General features: G+C 41.6%; 1 protein-coding gene across 20 annotated transcripts in view; it reads right to left on the bottom strand.

Annotated features, from left to right (window-relative positions):
* SVIL (supervillin) overlaps positions 1 to 15,715 on the bottom strand; it is a 143,546-nt gene that overhangs the window by 102,867 nt on the left and 24,964 nt on the right. For 11 of the 20 annotated variants that reach the window (XM_052805393.1, XM_052805402.1, XM_052805376.1 and 8 more), the window contains exon 1: positions 2,461 to 2,569. In XM_052805393.1, the coding sequence (XP_052661353.1) occupies positions 2,461 to 2,524 (64 nt within the window). In that variant the 5' untranslated portion in view covers positions 2,525 to 2,569. Of the gene's footprint in view, positions 1 to 2,460; positions 2,571 to 7,522; positions 7,612 to 15,715 lie in introns of those variants that run through there. The other 9 variants (XM_052805338.1, XM_052805357.1, XM_052805421.1 and 6 more) reach the window with 4 other exon arrangements.

The raw sequence follows: 15,715 nt of genomic DNA, 5'->3' as shown, positions 1-15,715 counted from the left end.
ACTCCCCCCATCCAAAACTTTTTTAGTCCTGCTCCTGTGAGAAATTAAAAGCTGCAAAGATAAATGCAGCAGAATAAAATGCATTTAATAAAAATTTGAAACAAATGCACAAGTATTCTTACAATTATCTTAAGGAACAGAAGTTTTACTCTGTTAAAAAACAGCTTAAGAATTTGATGCCCATTTAAAAAAAAAAAAATTATCAGCCCTGACTTGTAATGCAAACATACAATTTGAAATAAGCAAACAGTTCCAAGAACAGCAAGCTCAGCTTTAAAAGGTGGGTGAAACCAAGCAGATAAACTTCATGGAGCACTATCCATGTCCCAGATTAAGGCATAAGGCACTAAATTGCTTGCATATTTTTTCTGTAACTTAAATACACTTGAGAAGTACTAGAACTCGCTGTTATAAATCCTTGTATTACAATGTTTCCTTTCAGATAGTTAGAACCATTTTCCCAAAGAAGCTGAGAACTATAATTTAAGAATTCTTAAGGAACTGGGAGCTTCCAAAACGTATGTTTACTAACCATACAAGTCAGTATAACTCTGAAAATTACCACTAGGACTACTAGATCACAGTAATTCCTGAGAAGCTAGTGCAGTGACACTGTTCTGGAAAAAAGATACAGGTTTGGATCCAGTGAAACACAGAGGAGCAGCATTATCTTTATGGTTCACCCCACAGTGCAAATAAACAGCGCACAATGCAAGTATATAAGTATATGCAAATAAAAGATATTTTTTTAACCATACATTATTAACGTCTCCCCAGTCTTTCCAAAACAGCGAGTTCAATTACTCCAGTGGAGTACAGGAACTCTGGTACTTCAAAGGGGAAGAAGTATTTTGTGGGCAAAAGCCTGGATTCGTATCTCCCATCAGCACGTAAATCCTGAACGTTGTCAGGGCATCCTCCTATAATACTGGACATGACATCTACCATCTAGGCATCAGTCCTTCTTGTACAAGCAGGGGGAGAAGAAGATTGCTTATTCCTGGTATTCGAACTGCTTTAGGAAGTGTCTGAAATCTGGCTCCTCTGGAAGCTACTCTAGTGAAAGGGACAAAATATAAAAATCATCATCTTCCATGTCATGCAAAATTGTCAGCCATATGCCATCCTACTCCTCTCTGAGCTTGTGTTAAATTTTATAATCTCAGTTAAAGGGCCTGGATTTTAAACTTATTTGCAAAGCATGTAACATACCTTGAACACAAAAAGAGTCACTGGTTTCAATCTTGCCTACACAGATAATGACAAAGCAACTTCAATTAAGTGTGGCTGTTTTAAATGAAGTGGTTTGCTATCTCCTCTAAATTGTGCATGAAGAACCCAGCTGGGCCACCTTCTGGAAGTCTCAGAAAAAGTCAAAGAGCTGGAAGAAGGCACAGAGAGTTTTCCCTTTAGGCCCTAGCAAATGCCCGACCGAATCAATTCAGATGCATAGGAGACAGTGAGCTTTTCATTAGCATGGAGTAAACTGAGCATGTGACAAGTAGATAAAACAGACCAGCAAGATCTGCCCGAATAAGTTTATCACTTTGAACACAGCTTGTAGAACTTGTCACATTATGCTTCTGCACTGTGGTGAAAAAAAGTAGCTGAACCAACTGCTGACAAAAGTTCAACAGAGCTCTTAAAAATGCAGCAGGCATGCTTGCAAGAGCAGCCGTGAACATGCTGCCAGAGCACAACCACTGGTGCTTTATGCCCTATCCATAACCATTTAAAATCCAAGGTCTTTTATTACTGTGGAATTTGAAGGATGTGAGTTATGACATGGAAACACACCCCCTCTCAAGGAGCAGGACTGGGATTGCTTGTTTCTTTTATAGAAACCATTCTACATTTATTTTCCCTATCACACAGAGAACTATGTTAAAGACTTCACTCTCACACCTAATTTGAAAAAAAAATATCCTGTATGTGCTCTTTTCACATAGACTTCCTTGGCTATAAACACACAAAGCAGAACTGACTACCATGGAAATGCAGCAGTTTCTCCCTCTTCCTCCCCAATACAAAATTTCTGTAAACACAAGAGTAGAGGAAGCCACAGCCAATACATTAGATCACCACTAGCTCTTCACAGCAAGCGTAAGATCTAGCATGTATCTTCCAGAGACTATTAATTCTATTATCAAAGAGAGTGAGACATCATGCACTTCTCAGGCCACAGGTTCTGTCCCAATGAAGACAGAAGTACAAATTAACAGACACACTTCTGATACCATGGTCTTGCATTGCAAGAAAGGATATGTGCTTCAATGAGTAACAGTCAAGAAATAACACCAGTGTAACACACAGTAAAGTGCACACAGCTTGAGAAGTCTGGCTTAAGCATGCATTTATTTAACAATTCAGCTTCCCAGTTACAGATATCTTCAGCTGGAGAGGGGAGGGGAAGGAGAGACTTCCCAGAAAAAAAGACAAATTTAATAAAAAGTGACTTACCAGCATCCATTGTTAGAATCATGACCCCACTTCTGTGTCCCAGGAAGCAGGAAGCCTTACCCATCCAGTATATGCGAATGACTCAGAAGGACAGCATGGCTTTGTTTCAGCTTATATCTTCTAGCTCATTCACCCCTCCTCCCTCTTGTGGGATAAAAGTGTTGCCTGTGCATGGCCATCCCTATTGGCTCAGCTAGGGAACCACACTCATTTAGCATATTCAAGTTTCTGTGAGAGCCTAAAATGACCCACAGAGGATTTTTTATTTCTCTTAAAAAAAAAAACAAATAAAACACCAACTCACCCCCTCCCAAACCAACACAAACACTTTTTGTCTTTCCGGGAGAACAAATCTTTCATTCTTTCACTATCAGATGCATATTACAGTTGGTGTTATTGCCACAGGGCCAAACAATTCCCTACGCTCTGAATCGATGAGAAGGTGGCAAGTCAGGGAGGACAGTCCCTCACACTTCACTAATCCCCAGTCTGGCTGCACCGCCTGTCTGTGGGAATAAAGCCACATGTTTTGTGTCAAAGCCTATGCCCTCCAACCCAGCTTATCTTCAATGCAAACTGTATATACCCCCAAAACTGAGGATCTCTCAGTTTGCCAGGGAGGATTTGCTCTTCCATTTTATTTTTAAATAGGCAGAACAGTAAAAGATTGCTGTCTTACTGAAGACACACACCCGGACTCTACAGGTTAAACTCTGCAGTGAGTAAAAAGTAATTTTTTTTCTTAACCTGTAGGGTTCTCTAAATGTAACAACTGGTATAATCTAGGCTGACTGAAGAATTTAGAAAGCTGTTACTATCTATTTGTGAAGCACCACTCCAATGAGATAATACTGTGTTAAAAAAATTCACCACAATGTAAGGGAAAAACCTATCTGATCAAGAGGTATCACAACTCTTAACTTTGATCAAACCATAGGACAGCCTAAAAAGTGCACTTGGAAAGACAGAAGGTGGAGGGGGAGAGGAGTTTGTTTCTTTCTGTACTCCAAAATCCTTAGGAACTTGCAGTCAGACCCTGAAAGGCGAGCTTCTGTATCTTGCAGCGTGAACTGCTGACAGACTTGATATCTGTACTTAGGGATTCAGCAAACACAGTGAATGAAACACTAGTGTTCCTTGTCTCCAGTAAGAACTACCTTTTCTAAATAAAGCGTGGACATATTAGGCTACTGTCTCACCATGTTAGTCACTGCTAGATAACCTAAGATTCATAACTCTGCGATACAACCACAAGTGTATTTTGGAAGTGTTGCTTGTGGTTGTTGAAATAAACAGAGTACTCCCTCTCCTCCCTCCCTCTGTTTTTAGAAAAGGTATCAGTTGCAAGTCTCAAACACCAAGGTTTGTAGAGCCACTAATGAAATTAGAATCCACAATTCAAAGAAATTAGCAAGAGAAGTACAACTGAGTCATCATTTCTCAGATTTCTTGACCTTCTCTTGCTTTGCATAGCTTCACATCAACACTCTTGAGTCATTACAGTTTGGGGGAAACAAAATATTCCTAAAGATGAAAATTTCTGACATTTTCAGTAGGACACTGCAAAAAAAGCTTTGGAAAGAGGCATGAGTAATTTAGATCTTAGAAACAAACCTGAAATCTTTCACTGAATGGAAATGAGGAAGAGATGACCCAGGTGGACAGGCTGCTACTCAAAAGCCTTACTACAGAAAGAAGCACACTGTGTCAGAAAGGGTGTCAGACTGAATGGATTAGTGGTTTCATCCAAAGTTTACCACTCTCAAATAGTCCAGATTCCATTTTGTTGACCATAATAAATAGCTAAGGACATTTGGCAACAGCCCAGGTCATGTGCAGAAACGCATGTTAAACTTCTGGGAGTGACATGAGGCATAGCTTCCTTTCTTACCAATAGTTATTAATTTGAAGAGAGGTGCAGCAGTAAGGAAGATGCTTTTGCACTCTCCCTATCCCACCCTTTTTCACCTGGCAACATCTTTATTAAAAATTCCCAATGCTCTAAATAAACAAACAAAAAAACACTCCATGACAACAAAAATCAAAGTTTTGAGTATGTTTTCACGTAGTGCAATCCCAAAGCCTGAGAGGAACTATGAAGACCTTGACTCTCTGCACAAGATGCCGGGCTAATCCCAACACTAACACTTCCATCCTCAGGCAAACAGAGCATGAGCAATATTGCCAGAGAACACTAGGCACAACAGGTACTACACCAAACACACACATTTTAACAAAAGCATTATCATACATTGTGTAAGAGCAAACCACCTTCAATAGGATGACGTTCCCTGTAAGCTTGGCTTTTGCAAGCAGTCTAGTACTGTTCTGTAGCAGTAAAGTGCAAAAGTTCAAGCAAACTGTTCTCAAAGCAGAAAAAAAAAAAAAAAAAAAATCCCGAGTCAGCAAAAGATTGTGAGGTACTGCATGGCATTATTTTTTAAAACAGTGCAAGCATTAATAATTCAGCTTACAAAGTATTCACAAAAGTAGTTGAACTGAAACCATAGTAGGGGGGAACAGTCTCATTGACATCTGAGAAAATAAATAGGAAATAAATGTTTTTGCCTTTATCCTCAGAAGGGAGAGGATAAAGTTTCCAGCTAGGTTAGAGGGAACACAGCACAGGTGTTCAACATGTGACATTAACCTGAAGGATACTGCTGCACTGACAGGGGATTTATAAAAACTGGGCATCCCCAGTGTTTCAATTCTAACCTAGATGGCAGAAATGAAACAATTCACTGTTTTGCAAGCTACACTAGACAGCAAGAGTTGGCTGAAACTTCTGTAATTAAAAAGAAGCCAGTATTAGAAGGAACACTGCATGTTTCTTCATATATAAGCAGGGCTGCTAAAGTGTCCAGCAAGACAGCACGTGAACTTGCACATGAAGCCTTGGCCTTACTGTCTTTTGTGGAAGTTACACAGCAGAGGTAGTACATGATAAATGGTATGCTGCTAGCAGAGCCAATACACTGTAAATTAAAAAAAAAAAAAACAACAGAATACCTGTTCATAAACTATGTCTACTGGAATGATATGAAAAGAGAGTATAAGTGACTCATCTGATTGTGCCCTGCATATTTCCCAGCCTCTAAAGTCAACTGGACAGTCTTACCCAGATGCAACTCCAGCAACAAAGTAGAAAGCTAGGTTATGACCTCCAGAGATCACCAATTTTCTTCCATCATTTTACGGTCTGATAATCTGGAGTCCATGTAATTGTTTACTGAATATATAAGCCAGTTATGGGTACAGTAAATACTACACAGTATTGCAAGATGCTGTGGAAAAACTTAAACACATTCATCTGAAGGTTATATATCCAAATAGCCTGTGGTTTAGTTATCAGACCTTCTCAAGCTATGTCTTGTCTTATCTTAATCACATTAAGTCTGTAAATTGTGTACTGTTAACAATCTCTGGTTGTTTAAATTGTCTACTATATAATCCTCATGGATTTTAGTTGTTGATTTTTTTTTTAAATACAGCCAAAATACCCATTCACATAGTCTAATAGTATCATCTTCTGAATGTTACAACCATTTTATGATGGTATATACTAAGAAGCAAGTTCAGCAAGAAATTCTCTGGAGGCTTCACTTACTTGAGTCTTTGCTGGAAGAAGTTATTTAAGTAATATTACCCTTAACAACCTAAATTCACAGGACTGTTCACATAATTTTCAGTACACGCTTTAGTCTTGCAAGAACAGGCTACTTCTGCTCACCTTTATTAAATTATTCACTGCACAGAAAGTATACAGCTAATATCTGTGATGTGAATATGCTTGCTCTCAACATTTTTGGAGGAGACTTTATACAAATGCTTTAATTCAGAATCATCAAGATTCAATCCATTTTTTCCATGACCATGCTCCAAACCCAAATCTTCAGGAATCAAGGTTAGGTTTTGTTTTTCTACTGCAAGCTCTTCCAACTTTTCGAGCTCTTGAGCACATGTAAGAATAAGCACTGTCCCTAGTCCCCCACTTTTTCTTTTTTTTTAATAAGATGTTAAAACCAGCAAAATAAGCTTTTATTCAAACTATCACTCTTTACACTGTGCTCCCCCAGCCTTCAGAAACTATGGCAAGTTGCAAGGAAAACAGTTCTCACATGATTTTGGAGCAACAACTGAGACAGTGCCTACCATACCTCTGAGAAAAAACATGGGCTACATGTGGCAAGAGAAATTGTAGGATGACAGCTCTTTCCAGGCATTAAGGCCAGAATTAGACACCAGTTCTGTTTTAGGAAAGTTAAGAGATAGATCAGCTATATATTACCAGTGAGATCTTCTTGATCATGTCCAGGAAATCACATCTCTCCACTCACCAATATTATACAATTCTCCAAGAGCAAGATTAATCCCATGCACTACACAAGTTACAGGAGCTCTGCCTTTATGGGACTGACAGAACCTGCTACACAAACTTACACTCAAAAAAAGGTCCCTTTTGTTCTTGGTTTGTGTTTGTGTAGGGAAATGCTTTCCCATAGCCAAGAACGGGAACAAAAAAAAAAACCACCCTGAATCAAATCTAAACTGCAAATATATCACCAAAAGTCTGCAACATGAAGAGTGGGCAACATGAAAAGTAGACTACAGATCTGTAATTAATTAAAATTTTACATTTGAAGGAATTGTCCGTAGCCTAGAATGGCTAAAGCTATTTTGTTTTACAACAACTGGAAGAGGGAATGATAGAAAAACTGCAACAGGGGATCCATCTCAGCTGCCTGCTGCCTCTCAGTGCATACTGAGATGAAATTTTGGGGAATCTTACTGTCACTTTCATATTGAATAACATTACTTCTTCAAGCATCATTAACATCTCCTAGGTTAACCATCCAGCTCTTCTGAAGGTCCGAAAGGCTACTCTGGGATCCTAACTATTACACCACTGCATTTTATTAATGCTACATATATAGTAAGAGGCACACACAGATTCTTCTTTAAATGTTTAATACAAACAACTCCAGATAAAAAAAAGAAGAAAAACAACAACCCATAGTTCTTAGTTCACATCTGCATCCATTCTTCAGCACAGGCTCACCTTAAATCCCAACCATCCAGGCCTGACCCTCTAGGTAGATCTGCATCACGATGTCCAAGTGGCTCACAATCCAAAAGGCAGTCCTCCTCCTACAAGAAATAAACACAAAAAGGTATGGGTAAGAACCACAAATACACATGCCAGGGTATGAAAACAACTTCAGAACTACCAGGCAGTTGCACAAAGGGGATGACCTGATTGACTACAGGGAATGAAGCAGTTTAGAGTATATTGCTACCTTGCCCGTTCCTACAGACAAGATCATCATCACAAGCAACAGCACTTTTCAAAGCCCAGCTATTAATGCACTGTAGCTATATTAATAGGGAAAGAGAGGTCTTGCAAGTTTGCTAGGAACCCTGAGGAACTTGACCCTTCAGTTACTAGAGTCTGAGCCTTTAATATGAGGCACATTCTTGAACTACCAATTTCTCTAGAAATGCAGAGCGTTCACTTAACCATCTCACAGAAAGTAGACTGTATTACACCTTTTGATAAGGTCAAGCAGCCTGGAAGACAACAACAAAACAGCAGCATCTATCAAAAGACTATTACCCTCAAAATCTTTAATTTTAAACATCAGTGGATGTAACCGGAAGAGCCAGCTCTCTTCCTAGAACCACAGCAATCAGGAGAAAGACCTGAGACTTCTCCCAGTGGAGAGCACTTGACCTATCAAGCAAGTCCAGTTCTGTGGGCAACACCTGTCACGTGGCCTGATTTTTGATCCCCACATCTTGAACAACAACTGCTTTTATCTTCTTCTTTGGCAAATACAAAACACTTCTGGCTTTGCCTGTAACACGAATTGCTTTCCCAGAGGGTGATTTAGAATCATAAAATCATAGAACAGTGTGGGTTGGAAGGGACCTGATTAATACATGGCTCAGAGGATAGTGCCATTGGTGGAATTCGGGGGTTTTTGATCATGGGGAGGTTTACAGGGCACCGGGCTCGCTGGCGACAGATGGAGTCCAGCTATCTCAAAGCGGAAAAAGGATTCTCGCTCATGAGATGGCGGGGCTCGTAGAGAGGGCTTTGAACTAGATTTGAAGGGGGAAGGGGATAAAACTAGGCTCACCAGAGAATGGGCCTGAGAGCGGCATGCCAATGTTGGGGGTGGAATCGATAGCCCAGCTCAAGTGCACCTATGTCAATGCACGCAGCATGGGCAATAAACAGGAGGAGCTGGAAGCCATTGTGCAGCAGGATAGATATGACTTAGTCGCCATCACGGAAACATGGTGGGATGACTCCCATGACTGGAGTGCTGCAATGGATGGCTATAAGCTCTTCAGAAGGGATAGGCAGGGAAGGAGAGGTGGTGGGGTGGCTCTCTATGTTAGGGAGTGTTTTGATTGTACAGAGCCACACGATTGTGATGACAAGGTGGAGTGCTTATGGGTAAGGATGAGAGGGAAGGCCAACAAGGCAGATATCGTGCTGGGAGTCTGTTATAGACCACCCAACCGGGTTGAAGAGACAGATGAAACATTCTACAAGCGGCTGGCAGTAGTCTCACAATCGTGTGCCCTTGTTCTCGTGGGGGACTTCAACTTTCCAGACGTCTGCTGGAAATATAACACGGCAGAGAGCAAGCAGTCTAGGAGGTTCCTGGAGTGTGGGGAAGATAACTTCCTGACACAGCTGGTAGATGGGCCTACCAGGGCAGGAGCCTGGCTAGACCTACTGTTTACAAACAGGGAAGGACTAGTGGGAGGTATGATGGTCAGAGGCCGTCTCGGGCTTAGTGATCATGAAATGATAGAATTCTCAATTTTTGGTGAGGCAAGGAAGGTGGTCAGCAAAACCACCACTATGGAGTTCAGGAGGGCAAACTTTGGCCTTTTCAGGACACTGGTTGAGAGACTCCCTTGGGAGACAGTCCTGAAGGGCAAAGGGGTCCAGGAAGGCTGGACGTTCTTCAAGAAGGGAATCTTAATGGCTCAGGACCAGGCTATTCCCATGCGCTGCAAAACAAACCACCAAGGAAGATGACCGGCCTGGCTGAACAGGGAGCTTTTGCTAGGACTCAAGAAAAAAAGGAGAGTTTACCATCTTTGGAAGAAAGGGCAGGCAACTCAGGAAGAGTACAGGGATCTTGTTAGGTCATGTAGAGAGGAAATTAGAAAGGCAAAAGCTCAGCCTGAACTCAATCTGGCCACTATTTTAAGAGACAACAAAAAATGTTTTTACAAATATGTTAACAATAAAAAGAGAGCCAAGGAGAATATCTATCCTTTATTGGATACAGAGGGGAACATTGGCACCAGAGATGAGGAAAAGGCTGAGGTATTTAATGCTTTCGCCTCAGTCTTTAATAGTGAGACCAGTTACCCTCAGAGTACTCTGCCCCCTGAGCTGGAAGGCAAGGACAGAGAGCAGAATATACCCCCCATAATCCAGGAGGAAATAGTTAGTGACCTACTACGCTGCCTGGACACTCACAAGTCTATGGGACCAGATGGGATCCATCCAAGAGTACTGAGGGAGCTGGCAGAGGAGCTTGCCAAGCCACTCTCCACCATTTATCAGCAATCCTGGTCAACAGGGGAGGTCCCAGAGGACTGGAGGCTTGCCAATGTGATGCCCATTTACAAGAAGGGTCGGAGGGAGGATCCAGGGAACTACAGGCCTGTCAGCCTGACCTCGGTACCAGGGAAGATTATGGAGCAGTTCATCTTGAGTGCGCTCACATGGCACATACAGGACAACCAGGGGATCAGGCCCAGCCAGCATGGGTTCATGAAAGGCAGGTCCTGCTTGACCAACCTGATCTCCTTCTATGACCAGGTGACCCACCTAGTGCATGAGGGAAAGGCTGTGGATGTTGTCTAGCTGGACTTCAGCAAGGCCTTTGACACCGTCTCTCATGGCATACTCCTTGAGAAGCTGGCAGCTCATGGCTTAGACAAGTGTACTCTTTGCTGGGTAAAAAACTGTCTGGATGGACAAGCCCAAAGAGTTGTGATGAATAGAGTTAAATCCAACTGGCAACCAGTCACAAGTGGTGTTCCCCAGGGCTCAGTACTGGGGCCAGTCCTGTTTAATATCTTTATTAATGATCTGGACAAGGGGTCAAGTGCACCCTCGGTAAGTTTGCAGATGACACCAAGCTGGGTGGGAGTCTTGATCTGCTGAAGGCTAGGAAGGCTCTACAGAGGCATCTGAACAGGCTGGATCGATGGACCAAGGCCAATTGTATGAGGTTCAACAAGGCCAAGTGCCGGGTCCTGCACTTCGGTCACAAACACCCCATGTAGTGCTACAGGCTTGGGGAAGAGTGGCTGGAAAGCTGCCCAGCAGAAAAAGACCTGAGGGTGCTGGCTGATAGCCAGCTGAATATGAGCCAGCAGTGTGCCCAGGTGGCCAAGGCGGCCAATGGCATCCTGCCCTGTATCAGCAATAGTGTGGCCAGCAGGAGCAGGGAGGTGGTTGTTCCCCTGTATCGGCCCTGGTGAGGCTGCACATCGAGTACTGTGTTCAGTTTTGGGCCCCTCGCTACAGCAAAGACATTGAGCTGCTGGAGCGTGTCCAGAGAAGGGCAACCAAGTTGGTGAGGGGCCTGGAGCACAAGTCTTATGAGGAGTGGCTGAGGGAACTGGGGCTGTTTAGTCTGGAGAAAAGGAGGCTGAGGGGAGACCTTATCTCTCTCTACAACAACTACCTGAAAGGAGGTTGTAGTGAGGTAGGTGCTGGTCTCTTCTGTCAGGTGGCTGGAGATAGGACGAGAGGAAATGGCCTCAAGTTGCGGCAGGGGAGGTTTAGGTTGAATATTAGGAAAAATTTATTTGCTGAAAGGGTTGTCAGGCATCGGAACAGGCTGCCCAGGGAAGCAGTTGAGTCACCATCCCTGGAGGTATTAAAAAAGTGCGTAGACAAGGCACTTCAGGACATGGTTTAGTGGGCATGGTTGACGGTTTGACTCGATGATCTTAAAGGTCTTTTCCAACCTAAATGGTTCTATGATTCTACGACCTTAAAGATCATCTAGTTCTAACCCCCCTGCCATAGGCAGGGACACCTTCGACTAGACCAGGTTGCTCAAAGCTCCATCCAACCTGGCCTTGAATACTTCCAGGGATGGGGCATCCACAACTTCTCCGGGCATTTAGCCCATATGGAGATTCATGTTGATGTGGTATCCAAGTTAGGTTGTTTCAAACTAGCTGAATTATCCCAGCACCACAATGTCCTTACAGATGCCAATCCCCATAAAAACTCACAATAATAACTGCTCTGGGCTTGCTACTCTATTCTGTACCACCAATGCAGTTGTTTCTTTCCACAGAGCAGTGAAGAGATCTCCAATGCAGACCTGAACTCCATGAAACAGTCTGTGCTGTTGAACAGATTATTGTCTCCCTCCTGTAATATACCTGGTAGCTAAAACATTTTTACTCCTGCAGGGTGAGGTTCAGCTCACCTGCATACATTTTTAGGTGCCATATATACTGCTTTCACTTTCACAGCTGCTTTATTAAACTTCCCTTTTTAATCTATAAAGAGGCACAAAATGAAGTCATGATATCCTACGTGACCAGAGCAACAACTGTTAAGAGCAGTCAGGTCACTGCTCTGCTTCCACTGCAGCTGCTGAACATGTCAGACACTAATAACAGCATCTAGAGAAGAGGTCAAAACAAACATAATTATTGAAAAGACAGAAAGACAGATAAGACAGGAATTTTGCTTGAAGTGGGAAAAATTCTGATTTTAGGAGACAAGTAAACCCCCAAACACAGAATACCTTAGAGTCCATGGGAACAAATAAGGCAGTGATTCAGTGTTCTCCCTAATGTTATGCAGCTGTTCACACATTTTAACTAAGCCAGTTTTTACAGTCTACTCACATTTACCTTTGTATTTCAGGCAAGAAGCTAGCCTAAAGTTCCCAGAATATGGTAAACCACATGCTAATGTTTTCCCATTTCCAACTTCCATTCACCTCAAATGAGCATTCCTGCACTTTGGAAGGGTAAATGAGTGGGGACTCACTTCAGCCTTGTAAGAAAGTTGAAGAAAAGAGATGGTCAGCAAGGGGTAGTTGAAAGATAAACTAGTTTCTCCACCATCACATAATGCTCAGTTTCTGAATTCCTTCTTGCTACTTAACTGTAGGGCTGCCTGATTACTTCTACTGTTCCTACCTTCTTCCTCTTTATGTATTAACATTTTAAAAAGACAGAAAAAGAAGGATTTGAAATCCAGATATCGTTTTGGTCAACTACTTCACGGGTTTCCTGGGAGCCGTTGTGAGGTGGGAAGAGGTGACATTTATAATGGACAGCACACATTAAACCTGGTGCACACTGCCACTATCCAGTAACATATTTTGTTATTTATTCTTTTATGGCAAATGCTACATTTGTGTATTGGAACAAGAGACAGAAGACTGTGGTGCTGTAGTTTTGAAGGCCTGCAGCTTTGAAGCCTGTCAAAGTCTATCCTTTTAAAGGAACCTTGAATATCTGGTGTGAGTTGAACTATCTTGACAGAGTTGGTTACTTTTTTATATTTGCCTATGTCACTATATTCTACACATCCTTATTAGTGTCAGAAGTCTTACAAGAAGTTTTGGCAAGAACACACAATGAGACAAACATAAGGCCTAAGAAATACAGAGCACCGACCAGGGAACATTTAAGATTGAAATCAAAATGTGAGAGCTGGCAATTGAATTCTAAGCTTTTGAAGACTGACCTTGGTTGCGATTTTTTTGCACTCTCTCTCCAGTTCATCTGAGAATTTTCTGGCAAGACACTTGAACTGTATATCTGATAACTCCGGCATTTCGAGAGTTTAGAACAAAAGCAGGAAAACACACTCCGAATATTAATTTTTGCCTTTTTGATGGAGTCTGCTTTATTACACAATAGATAGCTCCTGGAATCAGTCAGTAGTACATCATGAAGGACAGACAGACATCAAATTATCATTTGGATACTTGATATTATGAACTAGAAAGAGGGGCTAGTAGGTAATCGCTTCTGCTTAGCCACAAAGATCCATTTTTGATCCAGGAGAATAATCAAACTTACAGCTCTTCTAGACAAAGATTCTCCTGGATGCAGATAGCATCAATATTTGGACTAATTTAACACCTGACCAGCTGAACCAGGAAAGACTGTCACTATGTGCACAGCAGACAGAAATATAGCTGCTCTGCAAGAATCTGCAGTGACCCATCAGGTTGTTCACTAGGCTGGCTACAGGACAGCTACAACAGCTTCTCTTCTTTAAGATAAGCCTTGTAGTTCTGGAGCTCTTATGTACAGAACAGACTTTAAAGAGTTTCACTGAAACAAATTAAGGTTGCATCCCTCCAATGTCAAAAGGACAGGAAAAGGAAAGAAATTTTTAGGATGTCTTATTTGTTGCTTAATGACTTATATCACATCAGTTCTGCAAAACCATCATCTTCTCAGGCTCTTCAAACCCAACCCAATGAAGCCTGACACCACAAAACTTAGAGATGTTTTGATAAGGCCCCATTCTCAAAGCCTTGGTACATCTTCATTTCTTGCAGAGAATAGAAAAAATGCAGCCTGGAAAAACCTGGGAAAGAGGTAGAAGAGTGCAAAAACTTTCCTGTGAAGCCAGGAATCCTCACAGAGAGTGCAATTAAACCAGAGTCTAACACCTCCTTCACACTATCTCAACTGAGGTGTCATCCTTCTTAATGCTCCAGAGGCACGTAACAAAATATACTGGGCAGCAGCCAAGTGCAAAGGAGATTTTCAGACTGCTGGTTATGCTTTTACAGTGTCCCCACCCCCTTCCACCCCACCAAAAAGAAAGGCCACAAAGACTGTCATCAGTCCAGGTCTCTCCTGAACATTCAGAAAATCACTTAAGAACACCAAAATTCAGCTCTATGCCTGTACTTACCCTCTATATTTGTGCTAGCCTGTAAACTCTTAACATCTCATGTTCTTATTTTTCTTGTTTTCGAGGCATTTCATAAGAACCCTACACAAGAGTAACAGGATACAGGCACTTTTCTGTGTAGGCAGTTCTCTTAGAAAACACATTCAAGAGCTCAAAACCACCCTGCTGTTATTTTTTTCTATTCCACCATCTTTCTTAAATTGTCATTGTGATGTAATCTGCTCCAGTCAGCAGGACTGTCCTTCAGTGCATTTCTCTCCCATTTGACCTCATATAACACTGTCATAGTTTGACCATCTGTTCCAGTGCCCCTGCCCAATGATGTTTTCAGAAACAATCTGCTTTTGCACATTCCCGATGTTTAAAGAAATTACTTTTCTGGAGAGCTGAAGAAGACCTGCTGAGGAGACAATCTCTACAAGTATCATGATAGAATCATGCCTGACTGTGCTTCCCTCAACATGCAAAAGTGGAGCCATTCACCTGAAAGTTACCAGCTCAGTGCCCAAGTAGTTGACAACTACACTAAGAATAATGTGCAATTCTTTCACTATGCCCTTAGTAAGTACAGTGCACAAGTTAAGGATGACTCCTATAAATAGCATGGCATATAGAAATATATCTGAACCAAAAAGTTATGTTATTGCAATGCAAGATGAATGTTTGAGGTGCACATTGGAACAATTGAGTGTGCATATTCGTGCTTACCACATTAAAGTGCTGTTATTGATACTTGCCAAATACTCCTTAAGCAAGGAGAATTAAAAGCAGGAAGCTCAAAAAAGCCCTTTAGCCAAGAAAGTCATAAGACATGTTAATATGAAGTTTTTTCCACAGCAGTAGGCTACAGTTTGTCTTAGAATCTGGTTTCAAATTTGATGAAATAGGATTCTGCAAGAAACTCTATACCACCTCACAGAAGCTCCCATCATACACTGACCTCTAGTGTAATAAAGACTCAAGACATCAGAAGTCTCTTCAAAGCCTTAGAAAAATTATCGAATTATTTTCCCAGCACTCTGAAAGACATTTTCATGCAATAAAACAGACCGAAGTCAGAAGGGCCTCACAGGATTATTCTCAATTGTTTAACAAAACTGGAGCATGGGTAAAAGAAGCTACATAACTTAAATTGTTCTAAGGATGTGAAGCTACTGCTGTGTTTACATAAGGTAATTTACATCAAAGCTGCATTTAACTACTTTGAACACCAGCTTAACACCTAAACATTCTGGACATACAGAATTGGTTCCTAACTACAGTTTTACAAAACTCAATTAAAAAGCTTTTCAAATAGAAATA

This window comes from Harpia harpyja, chromosome 1 (assembly GCF_026419915.1).
Source record: "Harpia harpyja isolate bHarHar1 chromosome 1, bHarHar1 primary haplotype, whole genome shotgun sequence".
NCBI lineage: Eukaryota > Metazoa > Chordata > Aves > Accipitriformes > Accipitridae > Harpia > Harpia harpyja.
The sequence above is the reverse complement of the archived record's forward strand: the minus strand, read 5'-3'. Positions and strand labels throughout refer to the sequence as shown.